Genomic DNA, 22,275 nt, shown 5'->3' on the forward strand with positions numbered 1-22,275 from the left:
GGCCTGGGTCTCCAGTTGCGAGTAGGTCTGTAAGAGACCTGGGTGCCTCGGCCACCGCGCGAACCTCGTCCTGATGCGGAGGTAGAGGACGTAGAAGACCAGTTGGCATTGGGCCGAAAAGGCCGAAATGGAGGTTGCTGATGGTACCGAAAGGGCCGGGTAGGTTTTTTCTGGGGGAGAAATTTACTTTTCCCTCCGGTAGCATCCGAGATCATTTGGTCCAAATTTTCTCCAAATAACCGACCAGCCTGGAAAGGCAGGGCTGTTAGAGAACGTTTGGAAGCCGAATCTGCTCGCCAATCCCTAAGCCACAGGGCTCTCCTGATGGAGATTGCATTGGCGGCTGCCTGTGCAGAGCAATTGGCTGCGTCCATAGAGGCGTTAACTATGAAGTCTCCGGCCTGCGCTATCTGGTTAACCAGGATGCCGGCTTCTGGATGTAAGTCACTGGCTTGGATGGTAGAGGAAAGAGTCTCTGTCCAGGCGACCATAGCCTTCGCCACCCAGGAGGTGGCGAAGGATGGGAAGAGAGACGCTCCTGTGGCCTCGAAGGCAGAACGAGCCACATATTCAATCTGGCGATCGGAGGGGTTCTTAACGGAGGAACCGTCCGAAAGAGACAGGATGGTCTTGGACGCGAGGTGTGACACAGCAGGATCCACTGAGGGAGACTGCAGCCAGTCCTTGATTAATTCCCGAGAAAAAGGGTATTTTGCCTCAATGGACTTTTGTCCCATGAAACGTTTATCTGGGTGATCCCTATGTTTTTGTACAATCTCCTTAAAGTGAGGGTGAGTGACAAAAACCTTTTGAACACGTTTAGTCCGTTTGAAAGACACCACGTGTTCGGGTTCCGATACGGAATCCTCAGACACCTTAAGGGTCTGGTTGACCGCCTCGATGAGAGAGTCGAGAGACTCTTGGGAGGAGGGGGAGTCCTGAACATAGGAAATGTCGGACTCATATTCAGAGTTATCAGAGGTTGGGGAAGGGGACCGGGAAGCAGAGCTTGCAGGCACTGAAGGGCCCGCTAGCTCATGGTCAGGGGATGAAACGTGAACGCGTTTGCGAGATCCCCGAATAGAAAGGGACCGGGTACGCCCCCTGCTGGTGGACGGATCCATACCGTCATCTGAATCCGCCGCGGTCCGACCTGGAGAGGGGCCCCTGAGGGAGTCAATTGCCCTGGCTAGGGAAGCCACAGATCGTGACAGAGAAGCCGCCCACTCAGGGGGGCTAGGCTCTACAGGGTCGACGGCTGCGGCATCGGCGACAGTACCAGCGGCGGCAAGAGGCGGCTGCACAGAGGGCAAGGCACAAGCCGCACACAGTGGGCTACTGTGGGCACGGGGCAGGGCCGTATTGCAAGTGGCACATACAGTGAAAAACACTGTGTGCTTTTTGTTACCCTTTTTAGTCTCCTTGGATTGAGACATAGTGCCTTGGAACAGAGCGGGCAGTATACGCTGGGAAGGGGTTAAGCCTTCTTGAAGCAGCTTACCCACGGTCCAGACTGTGTCCCCAGGGAGAGATATGGCGGTGGAGCGCTTGAAGGCCACTCTAGAAGCGTGGGCTCCGTGCAGAGATATTGGAAATATGGCCCCCGAGATTTGGAGGGCGCTTCTCGTTCCAGGCGAGAAGCGCCGGAGTAGGGGGCGGAGCTACGGACGCGGGAGGGATTTATCCACTGCGGCCTACTCCGGCTGAAGAAGCCGGGGGCTAAATTTTTGGGGCCTGCCGGCGATGTGCGGCCGCGGCCGCGACGGAGCTTTATGAACCTCCGCCCAGCACCACCGACCGGCGGCGCCTCTCCCCAGGGACCCGGACCGCATAACTGCCGCACAACTGCCGCACACGGGGGAGCAGGGGGGAATGTACTTACAGCCGCGGTGCTCCCCGTTCTCACATGTGAACTCAATCCATGCACCCTGGATGGGGATGGAGAGTGAGGCATCCTTGATGATCAGAGGGGTTTGCGGCACATCTTCCACTCCGGCTGCCTTTCCTGAGCACAATGCTCTAATGCAGGCGGGAGGGGGGGAGTTAAATCGGGACCGTATAGGAACCGTTGCCCCGGCGCAAGCTTTCCGTGCGCCATACGTCGCAGGAGAGGGACGGGGAGGTATACTCGCCGTGCTCGCCTGTTGCTGGTTCGGGGGAGAGCGGGTCCCATAAAAAAGGATCCGTCGCCCCCTTCACTCCGTTAGATAAAAAATAAAAATTTACAGAAAAATAAAAATTAAAAACTAAAATAAGAAAGTTGGGGTCTGAAAACAGACCCAAGTGCCTCCTACAGACACTAAGCAAGAACTGGTTGAAATTGTATCCAGTGAAGGGGTGTATACTGCAGAGGAGGAGTTAATCTTTCTGTCTACTTAGTGTCCTCCTAGTGGCAGCAGCATAACACCCATGGTCCTGTGTCCCCCAATGAGGCGTAGGAGAAAACAGGGTGGACATATAAAAACATAGAAATTGTGATAAAATGTAAGCACTGATTAGGCAAGAATGGGTTATCATCAGTCGGGATCAGCCCCAGAAGATGATGTCCAGCTGCCATGGCGAAGGACAAATGTGAAAAACAAGGGTCAATAATGTAAATATTGAGTCTTTGCATAAGCTTGATGTGTTTGTTAATAAAAGTTTAAAAACGTATGAAACGCTGATAATTGTACTTCAGTAACCAGCGAAATATCCATCTAAGAGATCTAAAACCTCTGAAGCAGCAAATTGTGAAAACCAAAATCGGTGTCAGTCTTAAAACTTTTGGCCACGACTGTATTGATGCGTCCCTTAAATTTTCCCCTTGCACAGCTGAGTTACCGGCTACTGCAGCCTTCCGATTCAATTACACAACCAAAATGTTGGGGGGCGCTGTATACGAGACGCAGCCCAGGTGTAGCCTTTATTAGGATTGGTGATGATCTCAGAGGTCTGAATCTTACCATAATAAGCTGATAAAATCTAGAAATATGGAAAAGTCCTTTACATTTTTGTTGCGTGCCCTTTGGTCACTTGTTTCATCCCTTTGAGTCATCTTTTAGACAACTTATCTAGACACTCAAAGAGCCAAGGTCATAAGTATATAGGGGGATGAATCAATACCTGCTCCAGCGTGCTGCCCTCAAACTCCACCACTGGAACTGCAGAGGAACTTTCTCGGATTTTCTTAATTGTTCCAAAAGTCTATTGGGGGAAAAGAAATCTATAAATCACACATCAGCACTGTGTTCTAAAATTAAGAGGTAATATTCCTTATTTTTTAGTGAAGAAGGTAGGAATTAAAAGAAGACGACACACAGCTCAATGGCTTTTTTTGGCAATGTGGCAAAGCTTCAGTATCAGGTGAATTTTGCTTGCACAGCCCACGTAGTATATTGCCCAGCCACGTATGTCACAGGTTAAAAAATAAAAAATAAACATACTCACCTTCTGATCCGAGGGCCCCTTGTAGTTCTAACATACTCACCTTCCGATCCGAGGGCGCCTTGTAGTTCTGTCGCCTATGCGCGGTGCAGGCGGCAGCTTCCGTTCCCAGGGTGTGATGACGTCCCGGTCACATGACCGTGACGTCATGGCAGGTCCTTCTCCCGTACCATCGTTAGCACCGGAAGCTGCTGCTTGCATGAAGAGGTCACCGGAGCGTTGCGAGTAGTGTGAAAGGTGAGTATATAATAATTTTTTTAAATTATTTTTAACATTAGATCCTTTTACTATTGACGCTGCATAGGCAGCGTCAATAGTAAAAACTTGGTCACACGGGGTTAATAGCGCCGGTAACGGAGTGAATTACCCGCGGCATAACGCGGTCCGTATGGAGCGGGCACTGACTGCAGGTGAGTAATCGGACTGTGGCCGTCGCTGATTGGTCACGGCAGCCATAACAGGCAGCTGCCGAGACCAATCAGCGAATGAATATCCGTGACAGAAAGAAGGACAGACAGAAAGACGGAAGTGACCCTTAGACAATTATATAGTAGATTTTTGATTAAAACTTCAACTTTTTTTGTTTGTGTTTATTTTTTTTTTATTTTAGCTCTTCATTTTTTAGTTCCGCATGGGGGTTTAAACCTGTGATCAGTGGATTGCTTGAATTATGTATTGCAATGCTTCAGAAATGAAATATATAGTAAAAATAATGATCTCCTATGAAGTCTGGCATGTGGTGGGCTTCAGAGGCACCACCATGGTGGAGACGGGGGTTTCAACTGCAATGGTAACTCCGTGACTTTGTCAAGGGGGCGTGATGGGTGCTCGAATGGATGTCTGGCCTGGATTGGTAATACCTAAATTATGCGGTCAGGGATTGACAGCGACATTTAAAGTGGTTAAACAGCAGTGATCGGAACTAGCTCCGATCTCTGCTGATACAGACAGGTTCTGGCTGTATAATACAGCCAGCAACCAAACCTGCATCCGCTCCAAGTATTAAGTAGGAAGGTGTTAAAGAGAATAATTCCAGTATTATAATATCAATAGATTTACTATTATTACGTGCGAATGAGGCAGGTGGAAACTGCAGTTTTACGATGTGTGGTCACGAGGCGCTGTGCAGTGCCGGCCTACTGAGAATCAGTGACTTGTGAAACGTTACCTTCAAAATCCAGCGGATCATATCCTTGTGAACCTCTAAGTGAGCTGCATTCTGCAAGGTCTCCAACAAAGCCAAGATGCTGGGCGATGTGTTTGGAGCTTCGCCGGGTCCTAAAATGGGATATAACTGATGTTAGACAAGATATAACTATCAAAAAGCTCTTACAAGGTACACGTCTCCTTGTAGAGTTCTGGCTGGTGTAATGAGCCTTACAGCTAGAAATAGCAACCTAATTAGCTTTCCTCCAATAAGTGTCTCTCATGTGCCAACTATTGATTAATACCCTGAAAATCGAAGTCCCATCCATTAGAGAACCTTGAAACACACGCTAATCTATTCAGAGGCCTCCAGTATCAAATCATTGGGGAAAATATGGACCCCAGTGCTGGGCTTGTATTGTGTCTGGCAGCAGCACTATTTCTTAGAAGATCTGTTGACATAACCTGCAGGACCTACTTGAGATCTTCTCTGAGAAGGTAAAGGTGAGAACGTTGTCCTCGCTGATGTTCTGCAGATGCTGGTTCTCTTCTTGTAACGCCATTCCAATCAGATGCAGAACCTAAGGAATTGTAAAAAATTGGCATTTATTTCACTTATTATTCCGAACATATTTTATTGTAGTTAACAACTTAAAGCAATAATGTAGGGGGATCTTGCAGTACAGAAGGGGCTTTCCGCTTCTGGAATCTGGTAGCAGGTGTTCAGTTTTCCTGCAGTGACACCACAGGGGAAATGGGGTATTACACCCTGCTCATTTAAACCAGTGGATTGTCTGCATAATGCCAGGACAGGACTAGTCCTCAAGAATGAGAGATGGTCTTTCCAACCATTCCTCATTCTTGCCAAGAGATGAGAGTCCCTAACAAAGATCCTAACCTTTATTAACTCAAAACTCCCAAATACAGTATATTAAAATGTTGCTTTTTTTCTAAACCAGGCCGCCCATTTAGCTCCATTCCTACTGAGACCTATTTTCTTTTTTTTTCCTTTTCTTCCAAGAGCCATAACTTTTTGTTAATTTTTCCATCAACATAGCTGTATGCGGGACAAGTTGCATCCACATGGTGGTGGGGAATGGAGAAAAAGGAGATTTTTGTTTACTTACCGTAAAATCTTTTTCTCCGAGCCACTCATTGGGGGACACAGGACCATGCTGCTGCCACTAGGAGGACACTAAGTAGACAGAAAGATTAACTCCTCCTCTGCAGCATACACCCCTTCACTGGATACAATTTGAACCAGTTCGGTAGTAAAGCAGTAGGAGCATGAACAAAGACAACTATGTCAAAACCAAAGAAGTAACAACAAGCCAAAACAGGCTAACAGGGTGGGTGCTGTGTCCCCCAATGAGTGGCTCGGAGAAAAAGATTTTACGGTAAGTAAACAAAAATCTCCTTTTCTCCTACGCCTCATTGGGGGACACAGGACCATGGGACGTACAAAAGCAGTCCCTGGGTGGGGAGCAATATGCTAAAACCCCATGTACCACTGGCTTACGGCTTAAGGAACTGCCGCTTGCAGAATGCGCCTGCCAAGGGCAGCGTCTGCAGAAGAGATGGAATGAATGTGGTAATGCTTGGTAAAAGTGTGCAAACTGGACCACGTCGCAGCCTTGCAGACCTGCTGTGCTGACGCCTGGTGCCGAATGGCCCACGAGGCGCCCACCGACCGAGTAGAATGAGCCTTGATCCCAGCTGGAATGGGAACACCTTTGACACGATAGGCTTCTTGAATGGCTGACCGAATCCATTTTGCCAGAGTGGCCTTTGAAGCAGGAGAACCCCTCCTGGGCCCCTCTGGAAGTACGAACAGGACGTCTGACGTGCGGAAGGGAGCCGTTCTTGAGACGTACCGACGAAGAGCCCTCACCACATCAAGAGTGTGTAGAGCCTTTTCGATGCGATGAACAGGAGCCGGGCAGAACGAAGGTAGAACAATCTCCTCATTGAGGTGGAAAGAGGAGACGACCTTGGGCAAAAAGGTGGGAGAGGTCCTCAATACCGCCTTGTCCGGATGAAAAATGAGAAAAGGAGGGCGGCAGGAGAGCGCAGCCAACTCCAAAACCCTTCTGATGGACGTGACGGCTACTAGGAAGACTACCTTCCAAGAAAGGAAGGTCAAGGAAACGTCCTGTAGCGGTTCGAAGGGATTCTCCTGAAGGGCTCCGAGAACCAAGTTGAGATCCCACGGATCCAAAGGTGACTTGTAGGGAGGCGCCACACGGGAAACTCCCTGGAAGAAGGTTTTCACCGGCAACCTATTGGCAATCTTCCGCTGGAAAAGGACTGACAATGCCGAAACCTGGCCCTTTAGGGAGCTAAGGGCAAGTCCCGACTCTAGTCCGGATTGAAGAAACTCCAGTATGGAAGGAATAGAAAATACTAGAGGAGATCGTCCCTGTGCATCGCACCATGAGAAAAAAAGTCGCCAGGTACGGTGGTAACTACGCATGGAGACAGGTTTCCTAGCTCTGATCATGGTGGAGGACACCGTGGGAGAAAACCCCGCTTGACCTAGAATCCAGGACTCAACGGCCAGGCCGTCAAAGACAGGGCCCTTGAGTTCTGGTGGTAAATTGGGCCCTGTGAAAGGAGATCCACGCGATCTGGAAGACGCCAGGGGACGTCGGCCACCAACTGAACCAGTTCGGCGTACCATGCCCGACGCGGCCAGTCTGGCGCGACGAGAATCACCGGTACCCCCTCCGCCCTGATCTTTTTGATGACCCTCGGTAGCAGGGGAAGAGGGGGAAAAATGTACGGGAGACGGAATTGACGCCAAGGTAGGACCAGGGCGTCTACCCCGAGGGCCCGTGGGTCGAGGGACCGAGCAAGGAACTGAGGGACCTTGTTGTTCATCCTGGAAGCCATGAGGTCCACATCCGGGGTCCCCCAGCGATGGCAAATCTGCTTGAAGACCTCCGGGTGGAGGGACCACTCTCCGGAAGCGATGCCCTGGCGGCTGAGGAAGTCCGCCGCCCAATTTTCCACACCTGGAATGTGGATCGCCGAAATGGGCGAATGGTTCGACTCCGCCCAATGGAGGATGTGAGACACCTCGAGCATGGCCGTTTTGCTGCGAGTTCCGCCCTGACGGTTGATATATGCCACGGCCGTGGCATTGTCGGACTGTATTCTGACTGGATGACCTGCCAGAAGTCGGTGAAAGTGAAACAATGCCAGCCTGATAGCTCGAATCTCGAGGATATTGATGGCGAGACGAGACTCCTGAGTGGACCACCGCCCCTGGGCTGTGTGCTGGTTGAAAACCGCTCCCCAGCCTATGAGACTGGCATCGGTGGTCACCACCAGCCACCGTACTGGGAGAAAGGACCTTCCCTGGGTTAGGGAGGACTTCAGCGTCCACCACCTGAGAGCCTTCCTGACCCGAGGGGACAGGATGAATCGCCGGTCGAGAGAGGACGGGTTGCCGTCCCAAGCCGACAGTAGCGCATGCTGCAGGGGACGGAGGTGAAACTGCGCAAATGGGACCGCTTCCATGGTCGCTACCATCTGCCCGAGAACTCGCATGCTGGCGCGAATGGAGTGGGATACTGGACGAGAAAGACGCTGGGCTCCCTGCTGCAAGGCCAAAACCTTGTCTTGAGGGAGTATGACCAGACCGCGGAAAGTGTCCAGTATCATCCCCAGGAAGGAGATTTGTTGAGCCGGAATTGGAGAAGATTTTTTGAAATTTATCTTCCACCCCAGGCGACAAAGAGTATCCACCGTAAGAGCGACGGACTCTTCGCACGCTGGGTAGGAAGGACCTTTTATCAATAGGTCGTCCAAGTACGGAATTACCACCACTCCCCTGGAATGAAGAATGGCCATGGCAGCCGCCATGACCTTCGTGAAAACTCTGGGAGCGGTGGCGAGACCGAAGGGCAAGGCCACGAATTGAAAGTGCTCCCCGCAAAAAGCGAAACGAAGGAACTGCTGATGCGGAGGGAAGATCGGTATGTGCAGGTAGGCGTCCTTGATGTCTATGGATGCCAGGAATTCTCCCTTTTCCATAGACGCGACCACAGAACGGAGGGACTCCATCCTGAAGTGTCGGATTTTTATAAATCTGTTTAGTAGTTTCAGGTCTAGGATCGGACGTAGTGATCCGTCCTTCTTTGGGACCACGAACAGATTTGAATAGAAACCCTTGAATCTTTGTTCTAGGGGGACCGGAATGATGACTCCGTCCCTTAGTAGTGCCCGTATTGCCTGGTGAAACGCTGTGGCCTTTGACCTTTGAGGGCAAGACTGGAAGAAACGTGTAGGGGGGAGGGAGGAAAATTCTATTTTGTATCCGGTGGACACCAGTTCTCTGACCCACTCGTCGGAAACGACTGAGAGCCAGGCCTGACGGAACAAGAGTAGGCGTCCGCCTACTTTGTTGGAGTCCACCGGATAATGCAAGGAGTCATTGGGCGGAGGATCCATGGGATGCGGATCCCTTAGGCCCGGGAGGTTTAGGTCTGGGTCTCCAGTTACGATTAGGTCTGTAAGAGACCTGGGTGCCTCGGCCACCGCGCGAACCTCTACCTGATGCGGGGGTAGAGGATGTAGAAGACCAGTTGGTATTGGACCGAAAAGGCCGAAATGGAGGTTGCTGCTGGTACCGAAAGGGCCGGGTAGGCTTTTGCTGGGGAAGAAATTTACTCTTCCCTCCGGTAGCATCCGAGATCATTTGATCCAATTTTTCTCCAAATAGCCGACCAGCCTGGTAAGGCAGGGCTGTTAGAGAACGTTTAGAAGCCGAATCTGCTCGCCAATCCCTGAGCCACAGGGCTCTCCTGATGGAAATTGCATTGGCGGCTGCCTGTGCAACGCAATTGGCTGCGTCCATAGAGGCGTTGACTATGAAGTCCCCGGCCTGGGCTATCTGGTTAACCAGGATGCTGGCTTCTGGAGGTAAATCACTGGCTTGGATGTTAGAGGAAAGAGTCTCGGTCCAAGAGACCATAGCCTTAGCCACCCAAGAGGCGGCGAAAGATGGGAAGAGAGACGCTCCTGAGGCCTCGAAGGCGGAACGAGCCAGATAATCAATCTGGCGATCGGAGGGATTCTTAACGGAAGAACAGTCCGAAAGAGACAGGATGGTCTTGGACGCGAGGTGTGACACAGCAGGGTCCACCGAGGGAGACTGCAGCCAGTCCTTGACTAATTCCCGAGAAAAAGGGTATTTGGCCTCGATGGACTTTTGTCCAATGAAGCGTTTATCTGGGCGATCCCTATGTTTTTGTACAATCTCCTTAAAGTGAGGGTGAGTAACAAAAACATTTTTAACACGTTTAGTCTTTTTGAAAGACACCACATGTTCGGGCTCTGAAGCAGAGTCCTCAGTCACCTTCAGGGTCTTGTTTACCGCCTCAATGAGAGAGTCGAGAGACTCTTGGGAGGAGGGGGGGTCCTGAACGTAGGAGATGTCGGACTCATATTCAGAGTCATCCGAGTTTGGGGAAGGGGACCTGGAAGCAGCGCTTGCAGGTACTGAAGGGCCCGCTAGCTCTTGGTCAGGGGATGAAACGTGAACACGTTTTCTGGGACCCCGGGTAGAAAGTGAACGGGTACGCCCCCTACTGGTAGAAGAATCCATACCGTCGTCTGAATCCTCCACGGTCCGACCTGGAGGGGGGCCCCGGAGGGAGTCAATTGCCCTGGCTAGGGAAGCCACAGATCGTGACAGAGAGGTTGCCCACTCAGGGGGGCTAGGCCCTACCGGGTCGACGGCTGCGGCATCGGTGACGGTACCGGCGTCGGCAAGGAGCGGCTGCACAGAGGGTGAGACGCAATCTGCACACAAAGGACTAGTGTGGGCTCGGGGCAGGGCCGCATTGCAGGTGGCACATACAGTGAAAAATACTGTGTGCTTCTTGTTACCCTTTTTTGTCTCCTTGGATTGAGACATAGTGCCTTAAGAACAGAGCGGGCAGTATTGCAGAGAAAGGGTTAAGCTTTCTTGGAGCAGCTTACCCACGGTCCTGTCTGTGTCCCCAGAGAGAGATATGGCGGTTCTTTCCAGGAGTTCTCCTTGGAGCGCTTGTAGAAGCGTGGGCTCCGTGCAGAGAGAGAGGAAATATGGCCCCCGAGATTAGGAGGGCGCCTCTCGTCCCAGACGAGAAGCGCCGATGAAGGGGGCGGAGCTACGGCCGTGGGAGTGGATTTGTCCCTTGCGGCCTACTCCGGCTGGAGAAGCCGGGGACTAAATTTATGAGGCCTGCCGACGATGTGCGGCGGCGGCCGCGACGGAGCGCCGCCGAGCACCACCGACCCCCGGTCGGCGGTGCCTCTCCCTGGGGACCCGGACCGCATCGCTGCCGCTGAGGGGGAGCAGAGGGGAGCCCCCTGAAGGTACTTACGGCCGCTATTGTTCCCGGATCTCACAGGTCTGCAGGGCGCTGCTGTGAGGATGTCATCTCAATCCATGCACCCTGGATGGGGATGGAGAGGCCCCTGATGTGCTGCTGTAGCAGAGGGGGGCTGCGGCACAACATCCCCTCCGGACTGCATACCCAGATTACATCGCTGTAATGCAAGGTCCTGGAGGGGGTTGGGGGGAAATCGGAACCAAAAAAGGAACCGTTGCCCTGGCGCAAACCTTATTCGTGCGCCATACGTCGCAGGAGAGGGACGGGGAGGTATACTCGCCGTGCTCGCCTGTTGATGGTTCGGGGGAGAGCGGACCTTATGAAAAAAAGGACCCGTCGCCCCCTTCACTCCGTTAAATAAAAAATTAAAAATTTACAGAAAATTAAAAAATCAAAAATTAAAACAAAGATGGGGTCTGGAAAAAAGACCCAAGTGCCTCCTAAGACACTAAGCAAGAACTGGTTCAAATTGTATCCAGTGAAGGGGTGTATACTGCAGAGGAGGAGTTAATCTTTCTGTCTACTTAGTGTCCTCCTAGTGGCAGCAGCATGGTCCTGTGTCCCCCAATGAGGCGTAGGAGAAAAGACTGCAAATTGACTATTGTGTTTTGTATTTATGGCACTGAATGCGCAATAAAAGTTCCCTGGAAAAAGAATTCTTCAGGTTGTTACAATTATGGAAATACCAAACTTTAAGTAGTGAAAAAAAAATCGGAAATTAAAAAAAAAAAAAAATTAAAGATAATCTTGTTTGTATTGCCCTTATCAGAGACCTGTAACTTTTTACTTTTCCAATGATGGGGCTGTGTGAGAGGCTGTTTTTTTGTGTGATGAGCTTACATTTTCATTAATACTATTTTGGAGTACATAAGTCATTTTGATCGCTTTTTTATTACATTTTTTTAGGGAGGTGTAGCAAAAAAATGCAATTATAGAGTTTTCGATTTTTCTTTTCTCTTTACTGTACAGATTAATTTATTTTATATTTTTGGATCAAACTTTTACGGACGCATCTATACAAAATATGAACTTAATAGGGCGATCCGAATTCTTAAATGTTTTTTACACTTTCTTTCCATTTTTAGTACCTTATTTAATTCTACTTTATTTTTCAATCCCCATAGGGAACTTGCCCCTGCATTTATTTGATTATTACTGCAATACTATTTATACAGAAAATTACGTTCTATGAATCTTAGACACAGACAGACATGAGGGTCTTCAGCAAGCCCCTGGCTGCAGCCCTTACTCGTTGGCACCCCACAGTCACATCATTTAAAGATTGCTGTCAGTGAGTGACAGCTGCATTTAGATGGTTAGACAGCAGCGATCAGAGCTAGCTCCGGTTGCTGTTGTTACAGACAGATGAAAACTGTATAACACAGCCGGCACTCATCACAGGTGTTTAGGGGTTGTTGTGCCTCAGAGAAGAGCAAGGTAATGGTTGGCTGGGTAAGATGACTTTGATGTGGGTTTTAAGGGTACCAGCTGGCGTAGGGGGTCTTATAGACCAGGACCTGCACCATGTCACTATGATGGACGAGCGGGCTGGGGATGGGTTGGCAAGGACTGTCCGCCAAGGCTGTCCCAAGAAACTATTGCTGTGCTAGCTGGATAAGGTCCTGCCATGTGATCTGTGGATCAGATCACACTGTTCTCTCGGTCTCTTAGGTGGGAAGACAGGGCAAGTGGTTACACCCTGGTGCCCAAAGAAGACAAATCTGAAAAACTAAGTAAAATTATAAAAAACAAACAAGGAAACCTACGGTAGAAACAGGTCTGGGAGCATACCATGTCTGCCTCCTGCTGACACTAGTTGGGGAGTGTACCCTGATGGGGATGAGAACTTTTTTTTTTTTTTTACCTAATGTCAGCCTCCTAGTGACAGCAGCAAACACCCGTGGTCTCCTGTGTCCCCCAATAAAGTGATAGAGGAACTCATTTTTGCTTATTTATAAGCTTAGGATAAAGTAGTGTGCACCCACCCTCTGCAGCATGGCCTCAGACCAGGAGTATCCATTGGGCTCCACTGCCCATTGAAGAATTGTCCCCATGATGCAAAGCATAACGTCAGACTGGAGGATGTTGATCAGGCTGGCAAACAGTGGGCAAAATGGCGGCAGCACTGGGGGTGGCAGAGCTGCAACAAAATTAAAGGTTATGTATAATTTACCTGTTCCGATGCTGTTTATATCCTTGGTGTATTTACTTTAGACCATATACATAATAGTGATAGCCAGTTGTCTGCAAAATATTGAGGATTTTTTTTTTTTTAACCAATTAGACCCCAATATGATTTACTGAATGTAAAAGGTGTTGTCAAACATGGCGGCTTTCTTTATGAAGCTCCGGACCATGGGTTGGAAGTGGTATTGTAGCTCAGCTCCATTCACTTAGGCTGGATAGCAACACCAGACACAGCCCAATTCTGTAAGAAAGCAGCCATGTTTACTAATCCTGGACAACTGATAAAGCGTCATGACGGCCTAACATCAAGACGGACCAGATGTTGCATACATATTATGGTTCTTACAAACCACTTTGACTATAAGGCTGGTTTCATACATCTATGTTTTATTAGGCTACGTTCACATTTGCGGTCAGCGCCGCAGCGTCGGGCGCCGCAGCGGCGCCGCATGCGTCATGCGCCCCTATATTTAACATGGGGGCGCATGGACATGTGTTGTGCTGCGTTTTGCGCCGCATGGCCGCAAGCGTTGGACGCAAGAAACGCTTCAAGTTGCATTTTTTTTGCGTCCAACTTGCGGCCAAAAACGACGCATGCGGCGCAAAACGCAGCGTTTTAGCGTGCGTTTTGCCGCGTTTTCGTTTGCGTTGTGCGCTGCGGCGCCGACGCTGCGGCGCACAACGCAAATGTGAACGTAGCCTTACCCAAGTACGGATTGTGATGCACAGGTCTCCTCCTGACCCAAACATGACAGCCTGCCCTATGAATACAAGGCTGTTCAGTTCAGTTTTGGAGACCCGCGGCCGGTCAATACTCGGGACGTGATACACGGATGAGTGAGACCGGCCTAAGGCTGAGATTTAATCTACTGCAAATTACTTTTTAAAAAACGTACAAGCACAATGTTATGATTTTTGGGGTCTCTAAGCATGCTGTTATTCTCATAGACTTTACAGCACTCTAAAAAAAAATAAAAAGATGCATGTAATTGTTCCAAAATCAAAGTCACTAGAAGCAAAATTCTAAGAAAAACATTTGATGTTTTTAGTGCTTTTTACAAACTTTTAAAGTTGCAGAAAAGCCCGGATTTGCACCCAGCAGCTTTGCTGATTAATTAACGCGCTGTTCTGTCAATACTTCGTTATATAAAAGGACGAATGATCTGAATTAGTGACGCATACCTGTCTCTTCTTCACTGAGACGCTTCAGTTTGCGCTGGGCCTCTTCAGCCTGCAAAAATGTGAGATAATCTGTTAATGAATTACCGGCCATAAATCAAGAGAGGTTATTCTACGATGCTTTCAATTTCCTAAAAGGAACACAAAGGTAATAATAGCTGCACTATTAATGCTCTCATGTTCTCTACAACATCATTGCACTTCTGGCAAGTCAGGCTTTAGAGTTGGGCGACCATAATCTTCTACCATAAGCCACCGAGTCAAGTACTGTATAGCACCGTGACTAAAGTTGGGCAAAATGATTTGCAGGACTATAGTCCAGTGGCCATGTGTTTAGCCCTACAAACCTCCTCCTACCTATATCATCCCCAGCGCCTCTTCTGATAAGCAGACTCCGACATCGCGTCATGCATGCATTGTGCCACAATATAATCATGCTGCGCTGGGCTCAGCAATAACAAGCAGCACAGAATACGCCACAGGTAGTAGATGGTTTGCAGCGGTTCACCTCTATAGTGAATATCATGTCCAGAGGAGAGACGGGACCAGTGATGACTGGAGAAACAATAGCACAGAAATATTCAGCCTGTTTAGCAAACAAAGCCAGCGAAAAAGGACTTGTAGAGGAATGTGGAAGGTTTCCTAATCAAAAAGGCACGGTCAGAGGTGCAATATATTAGACAGCAACAGTCCGTTCTTCAGGCCGAGATACTGGAAGCAAGAAAATCTGAGTGATTTTGACAAGGACAATTGTGATGGCTGATCGACTGAGGCGAAGCATCTTCAAAACGACAGATCTCGTGGGGTGATTTCGGCATGGGACACGACTCGTGGGTTGGTTCCAGTCTACGACCGGCCTCGTGGGGCGCTGCTTCCATAGGGCCAGTCACGTGGGGTGCTCCCGATTCACAGACGCTATCGTGGCTTGTTTATGGTACACGGACTCTATCGTGTTCCCGGTACACGGACGCTATCGTGGGGTCTTCCCAGTGCACGGACACTCTTGTGGGGTGTTTCCGGTACACTTAAGCTCTCATGTGTGTTCCAGGTACACGAACGCTTTCGCGGGGCGTTTCTGATACATGGATGCTCTTGTGGCGCGTTCCCTCTACATGGACGCTCTCGTGGCACGTTCTCGCTACACGAATGCTCTTGTGGATTGTTCCCGGTACACGGACGCTCTCGTGGCATGTTCCCGGTACATGGACGCTCTTGTGGGGTGTTCCCGGTACACGGACGCTCTCGTGAGGTGTTTCCGGTACACGAATGCTCTTGTGGCGTGTTCCCGGTACACGGACGCTCTCGTGGGGTGTTCTCGGTACACGGACGCTCTTGTGGGGTGTTCCCGGTACACGGACGCTCTCGTGGGGTGTTCCCGGTACACGGACGCTCTCGTGGGGTGCTCCAGCTGTGTAGTGGTTAGTATCTAGTAAAAGTAGTTCAAGGAAGGTCAATGACCCAGCGATGGGGTAAGGGGCACCATTTGCTCACTAATGAATGGAAGTAGAGAAGGCTAGCCAGTATCGTCTGATCCTACATGAGAGATATCGTAGCTGAAATAGCTGAAAATACTGCAGGCTATAATAGAAAAGTGTCAGATCATCGGGGCTTGCTGGGAGTAGAGCATTGAAGCCACATGGTTAGGCACGCTTAATGATACAGCTGACCAGTGTACAGACATTTGCAGAATCCCTTTAACTCATACACGTTTGGTATTAAGTACTGAACATAAAAGACTACACATATTATTTACCTTTGACTGTTCTGCTCTTGAGTAATGATAATAAAAGAGGTTGAAGTCCTTTGTGCACTCCGGCTTCAGTTCATAGAGTCCTCGCCCAGTTAAACCCGGTTTTCTTAAGACAAGACAATGACAAAAATGACTTTAGATACTGAAGAGCTTCCAACTGTAGCAAAATCAAGAAACAGTGTCACAGCTTACTTAAAGGATGCAATTGTCTCAATCACTTGCTCCATTCCGGTTTCTTTGTTCTCCTGTTAAAAAAAAAAAATAAAAAAATAAAAAGACTTTAAAATGAAGCAAACAAACTGAGCACAGTTACAGCAACAACCCCCATAAGTCAGTATTTAGTCACCAGCCAGCCAGCCTGACTGACAGCTGCAGCTTGTAATGAGCAGTGTGAGTTCTCAGCAGGGAGGAGGGACAGTGAGGAACTAAAATCAGGCTGGGTGATGGCGTTTAACTTTCATAAAGAATAATCAAGTCATTCTGACATGGTGAAGAAAAGATAGCATCCTTATCAGATACTAAGACATCCATGTAATAAAATATGCAGCAAGTGATCCGTGTTTTATGTATTTCAGTAGAAAAACAGGATTTTTGGTTGCTTACCGTAAAATCTGTTTCTTGGAGCCTCCATTGGGGGACACAGGAACCATGGGTGTATGCTGCTGCCACTAGGAGGCTGACACTATTCAAATAAAAAAGTTAGCTCCTCCTCTGCAGTGTACACCCCACCGACTGGCATTATACTCTTCAGTTAGTGAGAAAGCAGTAGGAGATAAGTAACAAGGTTGAAAAACCATAACCACAAACTTGAGAATTGTAAACGTGAGAACAGTCATAAACATATAACAGAAACATTGGGAGGGAGCTGTGTCCCCCAATGGAGGCTCCAAGAAACAGATTTTACGGTAAGCAACCAAAAATCCTGTTTTCTTTATCGCCTCTCATTGGGGGACACAGGAACCATGGGACGTCCCAAAGCAGTCCCAAGGGAGGGAAAAAAAGACTTCCATCAGGTCAGAGGACTCACCACTGCCGCCTGCAAGATCCTTCTGCCTAGACTGGCATCCGCCGAAGCGTAGGTATGAACCTTGTAAAATTTGGCGAACGTGTGGATGGAAGACCAAGTTGCCGCTTTGCAAAGCTGTAGGGTGGAAGCCCTGTGGCGCACCGCCCAGGAGGCGCCGACTGCCCGGGTAGAGTGAGCCTTAATCCCAGGAGGGGGCACTCTGTTCTTGACCCGGTAAGCCTCCAAAATTGCCAATCTGATCCAGCGAGCAATAGTCGCCTTAGAAGCCGGTTGGCCTCTGCGCGTGCCATCAGGAATGACGAAAAAGGAATCAGTCTTTCGAAAAGTGGAGGTTCTATCCAGGTAGATCCTCACTGCCCTGACAAGGTCCAGCTTGTTCAAAGATCGCTCCAGAGGATGAGTCGGAGCTGGACAAAAGGAAGGTAAAATGATGTCCTCGTTGAGGTGGAAGGTTGAAACCACCTTAGGAAGAAAAGAAGGTGGAGGCCGGAAGACCACCTTATCCTGGTGAATGACCAAAAACGGAGGTCGGCAAGACAGAGCCGCCAACTCGGAAACGCGGCGAATAGACGTGATGGCCACAAGAAAGGACACCTTCCAAGATAGAACTGATAGAGGAATCTCCCGAAGGGGCTCAAAGGGAGAAACCCTCAGAACGTCCAGTACCAGGTTTAAATCCCATGCATCCACAGGGGCCCTGTACGGCGGGACAGTGTGGGCCACTCCTTGAAGGAAGGTCTTAACCTGTGGCCGAGAAGCTAAAGTCTTCTGAAAGAGGATGGAAAGCGCAAAAACCTGGCCCTTCAGGGAGCTAAGAGCCAGGCCCGAATCCAGTCCTGCCTGAAGGAAGGCCAAAAGAGAAGGCAGGGAAAAGGTCATAGATGGAACGCGGTTGGACTCGCACCAATGGAAGTAAGCCTTCCAGGTACGGTAGTAGATCCTGGAAGACGAAGGCTTCTGAGCCTGAATCATGGTATGAATCACCCGGTCTGAAAGGCCGGATGCTCTTAGAACCGCGGTCTCAACAGCCACGCCGTTAAACTGAGCGACCGAGAATTCGGGTGGCAGATCGGACCCTGAGACAGCAGATCGGGCCTGTCTGGAAGGCGCCAGGGGGCGTCCGCGAGAAGGTTGACGAGCTCTGCGAACCAAGCTCTCCTGGGCCAATCCGGGGCGATCAGGATGACCGGCACTCCTTCCGCTTTGATCTTCTTCCAGAGTTTGGGAAGAAGTGGAAGGGGTGGGAACAGGTAAGGCAGCCCGAACTGTGACCAAGGGATGGCCAGAGCGTCGACGCCCACTGCGAGAGGATCGCGAGACCTGGAGACGAACTGCGGAACCTTCCTGTTCATTCGAGACGCCGTGAGGTCCACGTCCGGAGTCCCCCATCGAAGACAAATCTGATGGAAGACCTCCGGATGCAAGGACCATTCCCCTGCCGCGAGGCGCTCGCGGCTGAGGAAGTCGGCGGCCCAGTTGTCCACGCCGGGGATATGCACCGCCGATATCACCGGAACTGTAGCCTCTGCCCAAAGGAGGATCCTGGATACCTCGGCAAGGGCTAGGGAGCTCCGGGTCCCCCCCTGATGGTTGACATATGCCACGGCCGTGGCGTTGTCCGTCTGGACCCGGACTGGCAGGCCCCTGAGAATAGTTTCCCAGTGGCGGAGGGACAGAAAAATGGCCCGAATTTCGAGGACATTGATTGGCAGAGACGACTCCTGCGACGACCAACGGCCCTGGACCGTCAGGTGGCGAAACACCGCACCCCAGCCGAGCAGGCTGGCGTCCGTCGTCACCACCTGCCAGTGAACTGGAAGGAAGGACCTGCCCTGGGAGACAAGAGGTGACGTCAGCCACCAGTTGAGAGACTGTTTGACCCGAGAAGAGAGACGGATTGGCCGATCCAGGGAGAAGACAGACCTGTCCCATTGAGACAGAATGGCTTGCTGGAGGGGTCGCGAGTGAAATTGGGCGAAGGGAATCGCTTCCAATGTTGCTACCATCCTCCCCAGAGCCCTCATGGCCGAACGGAGGGAGAGAGGCCGAGGACCCTGGAGCAAGCGTATGTCCCGACAAAGAGTGGATTTCTTGTCTTTGGGAAGGAAGACTCTGGACTGACGAGTGTCGAAGAGCATGCCCAGAAAGATGATGCGCTGAGAAGGGATAAGGCGGGACTTCTTCCGGTTGACCAGCCACCCGAAACGGACTGAGGTGTCGATAACAATGGACAGGCTTTCGTGAGCCTGAGCAAAGGACGGAGCCTTGATGAGGATGTCGTCGAGGTAAGGAAAAAGGACCAGGCCTCTGACCCTCAAGATGGCCATCAGTGCTGCCATGATCTTTGTGAACACCCTTGGAGCGGTTGCGAGGCCGAACGGCAGGGCGACGAACTGAAAATGTTCCCGGAGCACTGCAAAGCGCAGGAAACGGTGATGTCCGGGAAAAATCGGGACATGTAGGTAGGCGTCCTGGATGTCGATTGAGCACAGAAATTCCTGGGCCTCCATGGAAACAATTACTGAACGAAGAGATTCCATCCTGAAGCGTCTCAGATGAACTCTCCTGTTCAGCAATTTGAGGTCCAGAATGGGACGAACCTTGCCGTCCTTTTTCGGTACCACAAAAAGGTTCGAGTAGAAACCCGTGAAACATTCTTTTTCTGGTACGGGAACGATAACCCCGGCTTTGAGGAGAGAAGCGATGGCTGCAAAGAAGCCCGGAACTAAAGCGGGATCTCTTGGAGGACGGGATTCGAAGAAACGATCCCGGGGTCGTGAAACGAACTAGATCTTGTATCCCGAAGATACAACTTCCCTGACCCATGCGTCCTCTACTGCGGAAAGCCAGACGTCCCTGAAAAAGAGAAGACGGCCGCCCAACCTGGGAGTTGGGCTGGAGTCTTGCCGAGAGTCATGCAGAGGTGGATCTTCCAGTCCTGGGCCTGGAGGATCTACCCTGGGAATAGCGAGGACGCCAGGACGGAGTGGGTCTAAAGGACACCGCCTTCTTCTCTTGACGTGCCTGTGGCCTCTGTTGCTGCTGGGAAAAGGAGCTTGACGCCGCGAAGCGGCGAAAAGGCCGAAAGGGTCGAAACTGCCGTCTAGGAGGGCGACGAGGCTTAGCCTGGGGGAGAAGAGAACTTGTACCTCCGGTGGCGTCCTTAATGATTTGGTCCAGCTGGGAACCAAATAGACGAGAGCCCTGGAAGGGCAGGCTGGTAAGGGACTTCTTGGAAGATAAGTCCGCCTGCCAGGCCTTGAGCCAAACGGTCCGGCGGATGGCAACAGCATTGCTGGAAGCCTGAGCAGCACAAGACGCGGCATCCAGGGAGGCGGAGACCAGATATTCACCAGCGTGGGAAATTTGGTTGGCAAGCTCCGCTAGTTGCGCGGGAGGCGCCCCGTCCAGGATACCTCGACGGAGATCTTTGGCCCATTTGGAAATAGATTTAGAAACCCAAGTAGAAGCAAAAGCTGGGCATAGCGCTGCCGCAGCTGCTTCAAAGGCTGACTTCGCAAAGAATTCTACAACTCTATCGTTAGAGTCCTTCAGAGATGCTCCGCCGGACAGTGGAAGCACCGTGTTGGTGGACAGCCTGGAAACAGGGGGATCCACCGAGGGAGAGACCGTCCAATTGGCGGTAAGTTCTGGAGGAAAAGGATATAACACACCTAGGCGTTTTCCCCTCTGAAAACGTCTGGTCGGGTTCTTTCTCTCTCTAGACAAGATTTCCACGAATTCAGGATGAGGAGCAAAAAACTTGGAAGGTGGTTTGGCCCATCTAAACGAAACCGCCTGATCTGCGAGTTCCGTAGAGGGATCGTTGATGCCACAGGTTTGGTTTATTGCCCCAATGAGGTTCTGGACCATATCCCTCATGGTGGCTATTTGGTTAGAATCCAGCTCCGAAATATCCTCCGAGGGCGCATCAGAGAAGGCCTCGCCTGACTCAGGGGAGGAGGATCGGGGGAACACCGACCGCAGGGGAGGGCCGTGTGGCGAGATGGAGCGAGAAGAGGACTCAGACCGACGTTCCTGTCTGGACCTTTTGTGGCTTATCAAGGAGGGCTCGGGCGGCGGTTCCTGCGAACCGCTGGCAACTGCAGGGGTCTGCAGAGGTAACCGATCCAGTACGGACACCAGGGTTTGAGACACCCGTGTTAAATCGGCCACCGATTGAGACAGAGTGGAGGCCCAACCTGGGATGGGGATATCACTCTCGGGCGGATCGGCCGGGGGATCCTGGGCGGTGGGAACAATCGGGTTGCTGCAGGCCTGACAGAGCGGAGAGGACTGACCTGAGGGAAGTTTGCTGTTACAGGACGAACATGCAAAGAACTTGACTATGGCAGAAGAGGAAGAAGTAGGAGGACGGGAGCCGCCCCCTTTAGAATTAGACATTTTGAGAAGGTCCCTGAAGAAAATGCCAGTAGGTTAGGGGACAGTGAGGCAGAGGGGGGTGTCAGTCTGCAGTGCAGCTACTCACGGACCCGGTCCTGGGAGATGTCCCGCTTGTCGGTGAAGAACTCCTGCCTGAGGTGCTGTATTCTGCGCAGTGCTGTGCCGAAGAGATGCGGTGCGGGCCGCGCTGCGTGAGCTCCAATGCTGAGTGTCCCTGGAGGAAGGTGGGCGGGGCCAGACACAGAGGCGCCGGTGGGTAGGGCACAGATGTCGGGCGGGAAAAAAGCCCGCCCGCAGCAGCGGAAGTGGAGGGGCGTGAAACCGGAAGTAGGCCCCGGCAGAAGCCGGGACCTAAATTAGAGGCCGGCGCCGCCGGAGAAGGGAAACGCGGCGCCGGAGCAGTGCGCCGCAGGGACTGAATAGCGCGGCTAAGGCCTGACTGCTAAGGCCGCCCGAGAGACCGGAAGTGGCGCAGTCGCGGCGCCAGAAGTAGGCCCCGACAGAAGCTGTGACCTAAATTAGAGGCCGGCGCCGCCGGAGAAGAGAGTCACGGCGCCGGAGCGGGACTCAGAGGCCGGCGCCGACCGCAGGAATAAAGTAGCGCGGCAGCCCCAAGAATGCCGCGCAGACAGAGGACGCATTGCGACCACCGAGCGGTGAGGTCGCAGAGCGGCGCGGCAGTGGAATAGCCAGACGTCCCCTGCCAGGCTGTCACGCTGTAAGAGGGGACATTGTGGCCGCCCAGCAGTGCGGCTGCAGGGAGAGCACTGCGGCCG

At 51.2% G+C, this 22,275-nt stretch overlaps 1 protein-coding gene across 2 annotated transcripts in view; it reads right to left on the reverse strand.

Annotated features, from left to right (window-relative positions):
• UBR2 (ubiquitin protein ligase E3 component n-recognin 2) overlaps positions 1-22,275 on the reverse strand; it is a 139,211-nt gene that overhangs the window by 61,994 nt on the left and 54,942 nt on the right. For both annotated transcript variants that reach the window (XM_077282341.1, XM_077282340.1), the window contains exons 22-28: positions 16,261-16,313; positions 16,072-16,174; positions 14,322-14,370; positions 12,938-13,092; positions 5,048-5,150; positions 4,592-4,701; positions 3,103-3,183 (exon numbers count right to left, since the gene is read on the reverse strand). In XM_077282341.1, coding sequence (XP_077138456.1) covers positions 3,103-3,183; positions 4,592-4,701; positions 5,048-5,150; positions 12,938-13,092; positions 14,322-14,370; positions 16,072-16,174; positions 16,261-16,313 — 654 coding nt within the window. The remainder of the gene's footprint in view (positions 1-3,102; positions 3,184-4,591; positions 4,702-5,047; positions 5,151-12,937; positions 13,093-14,321; positions 14,371-16,071; positions 16,175-16,260; positions 16,314-22,275) is intronic.

The sequence above is a fragment of the Ranitomeya variabilis genome, chromosome 2 (genome assembly GCF_051348905.1).
Source record: "Ranitomeya variabilis isolate aRanVar5 chromosome 2, aRanVar5.hap1, whole genome shotgun sequence".
In the NCBI taxonomy this organism is placed as follows: Eukaryota; Metazoa; Chordata; class Amphibia; order Anura; family Dendrobatidae; genus Ranitomeya; species Ranitomeya variabilis.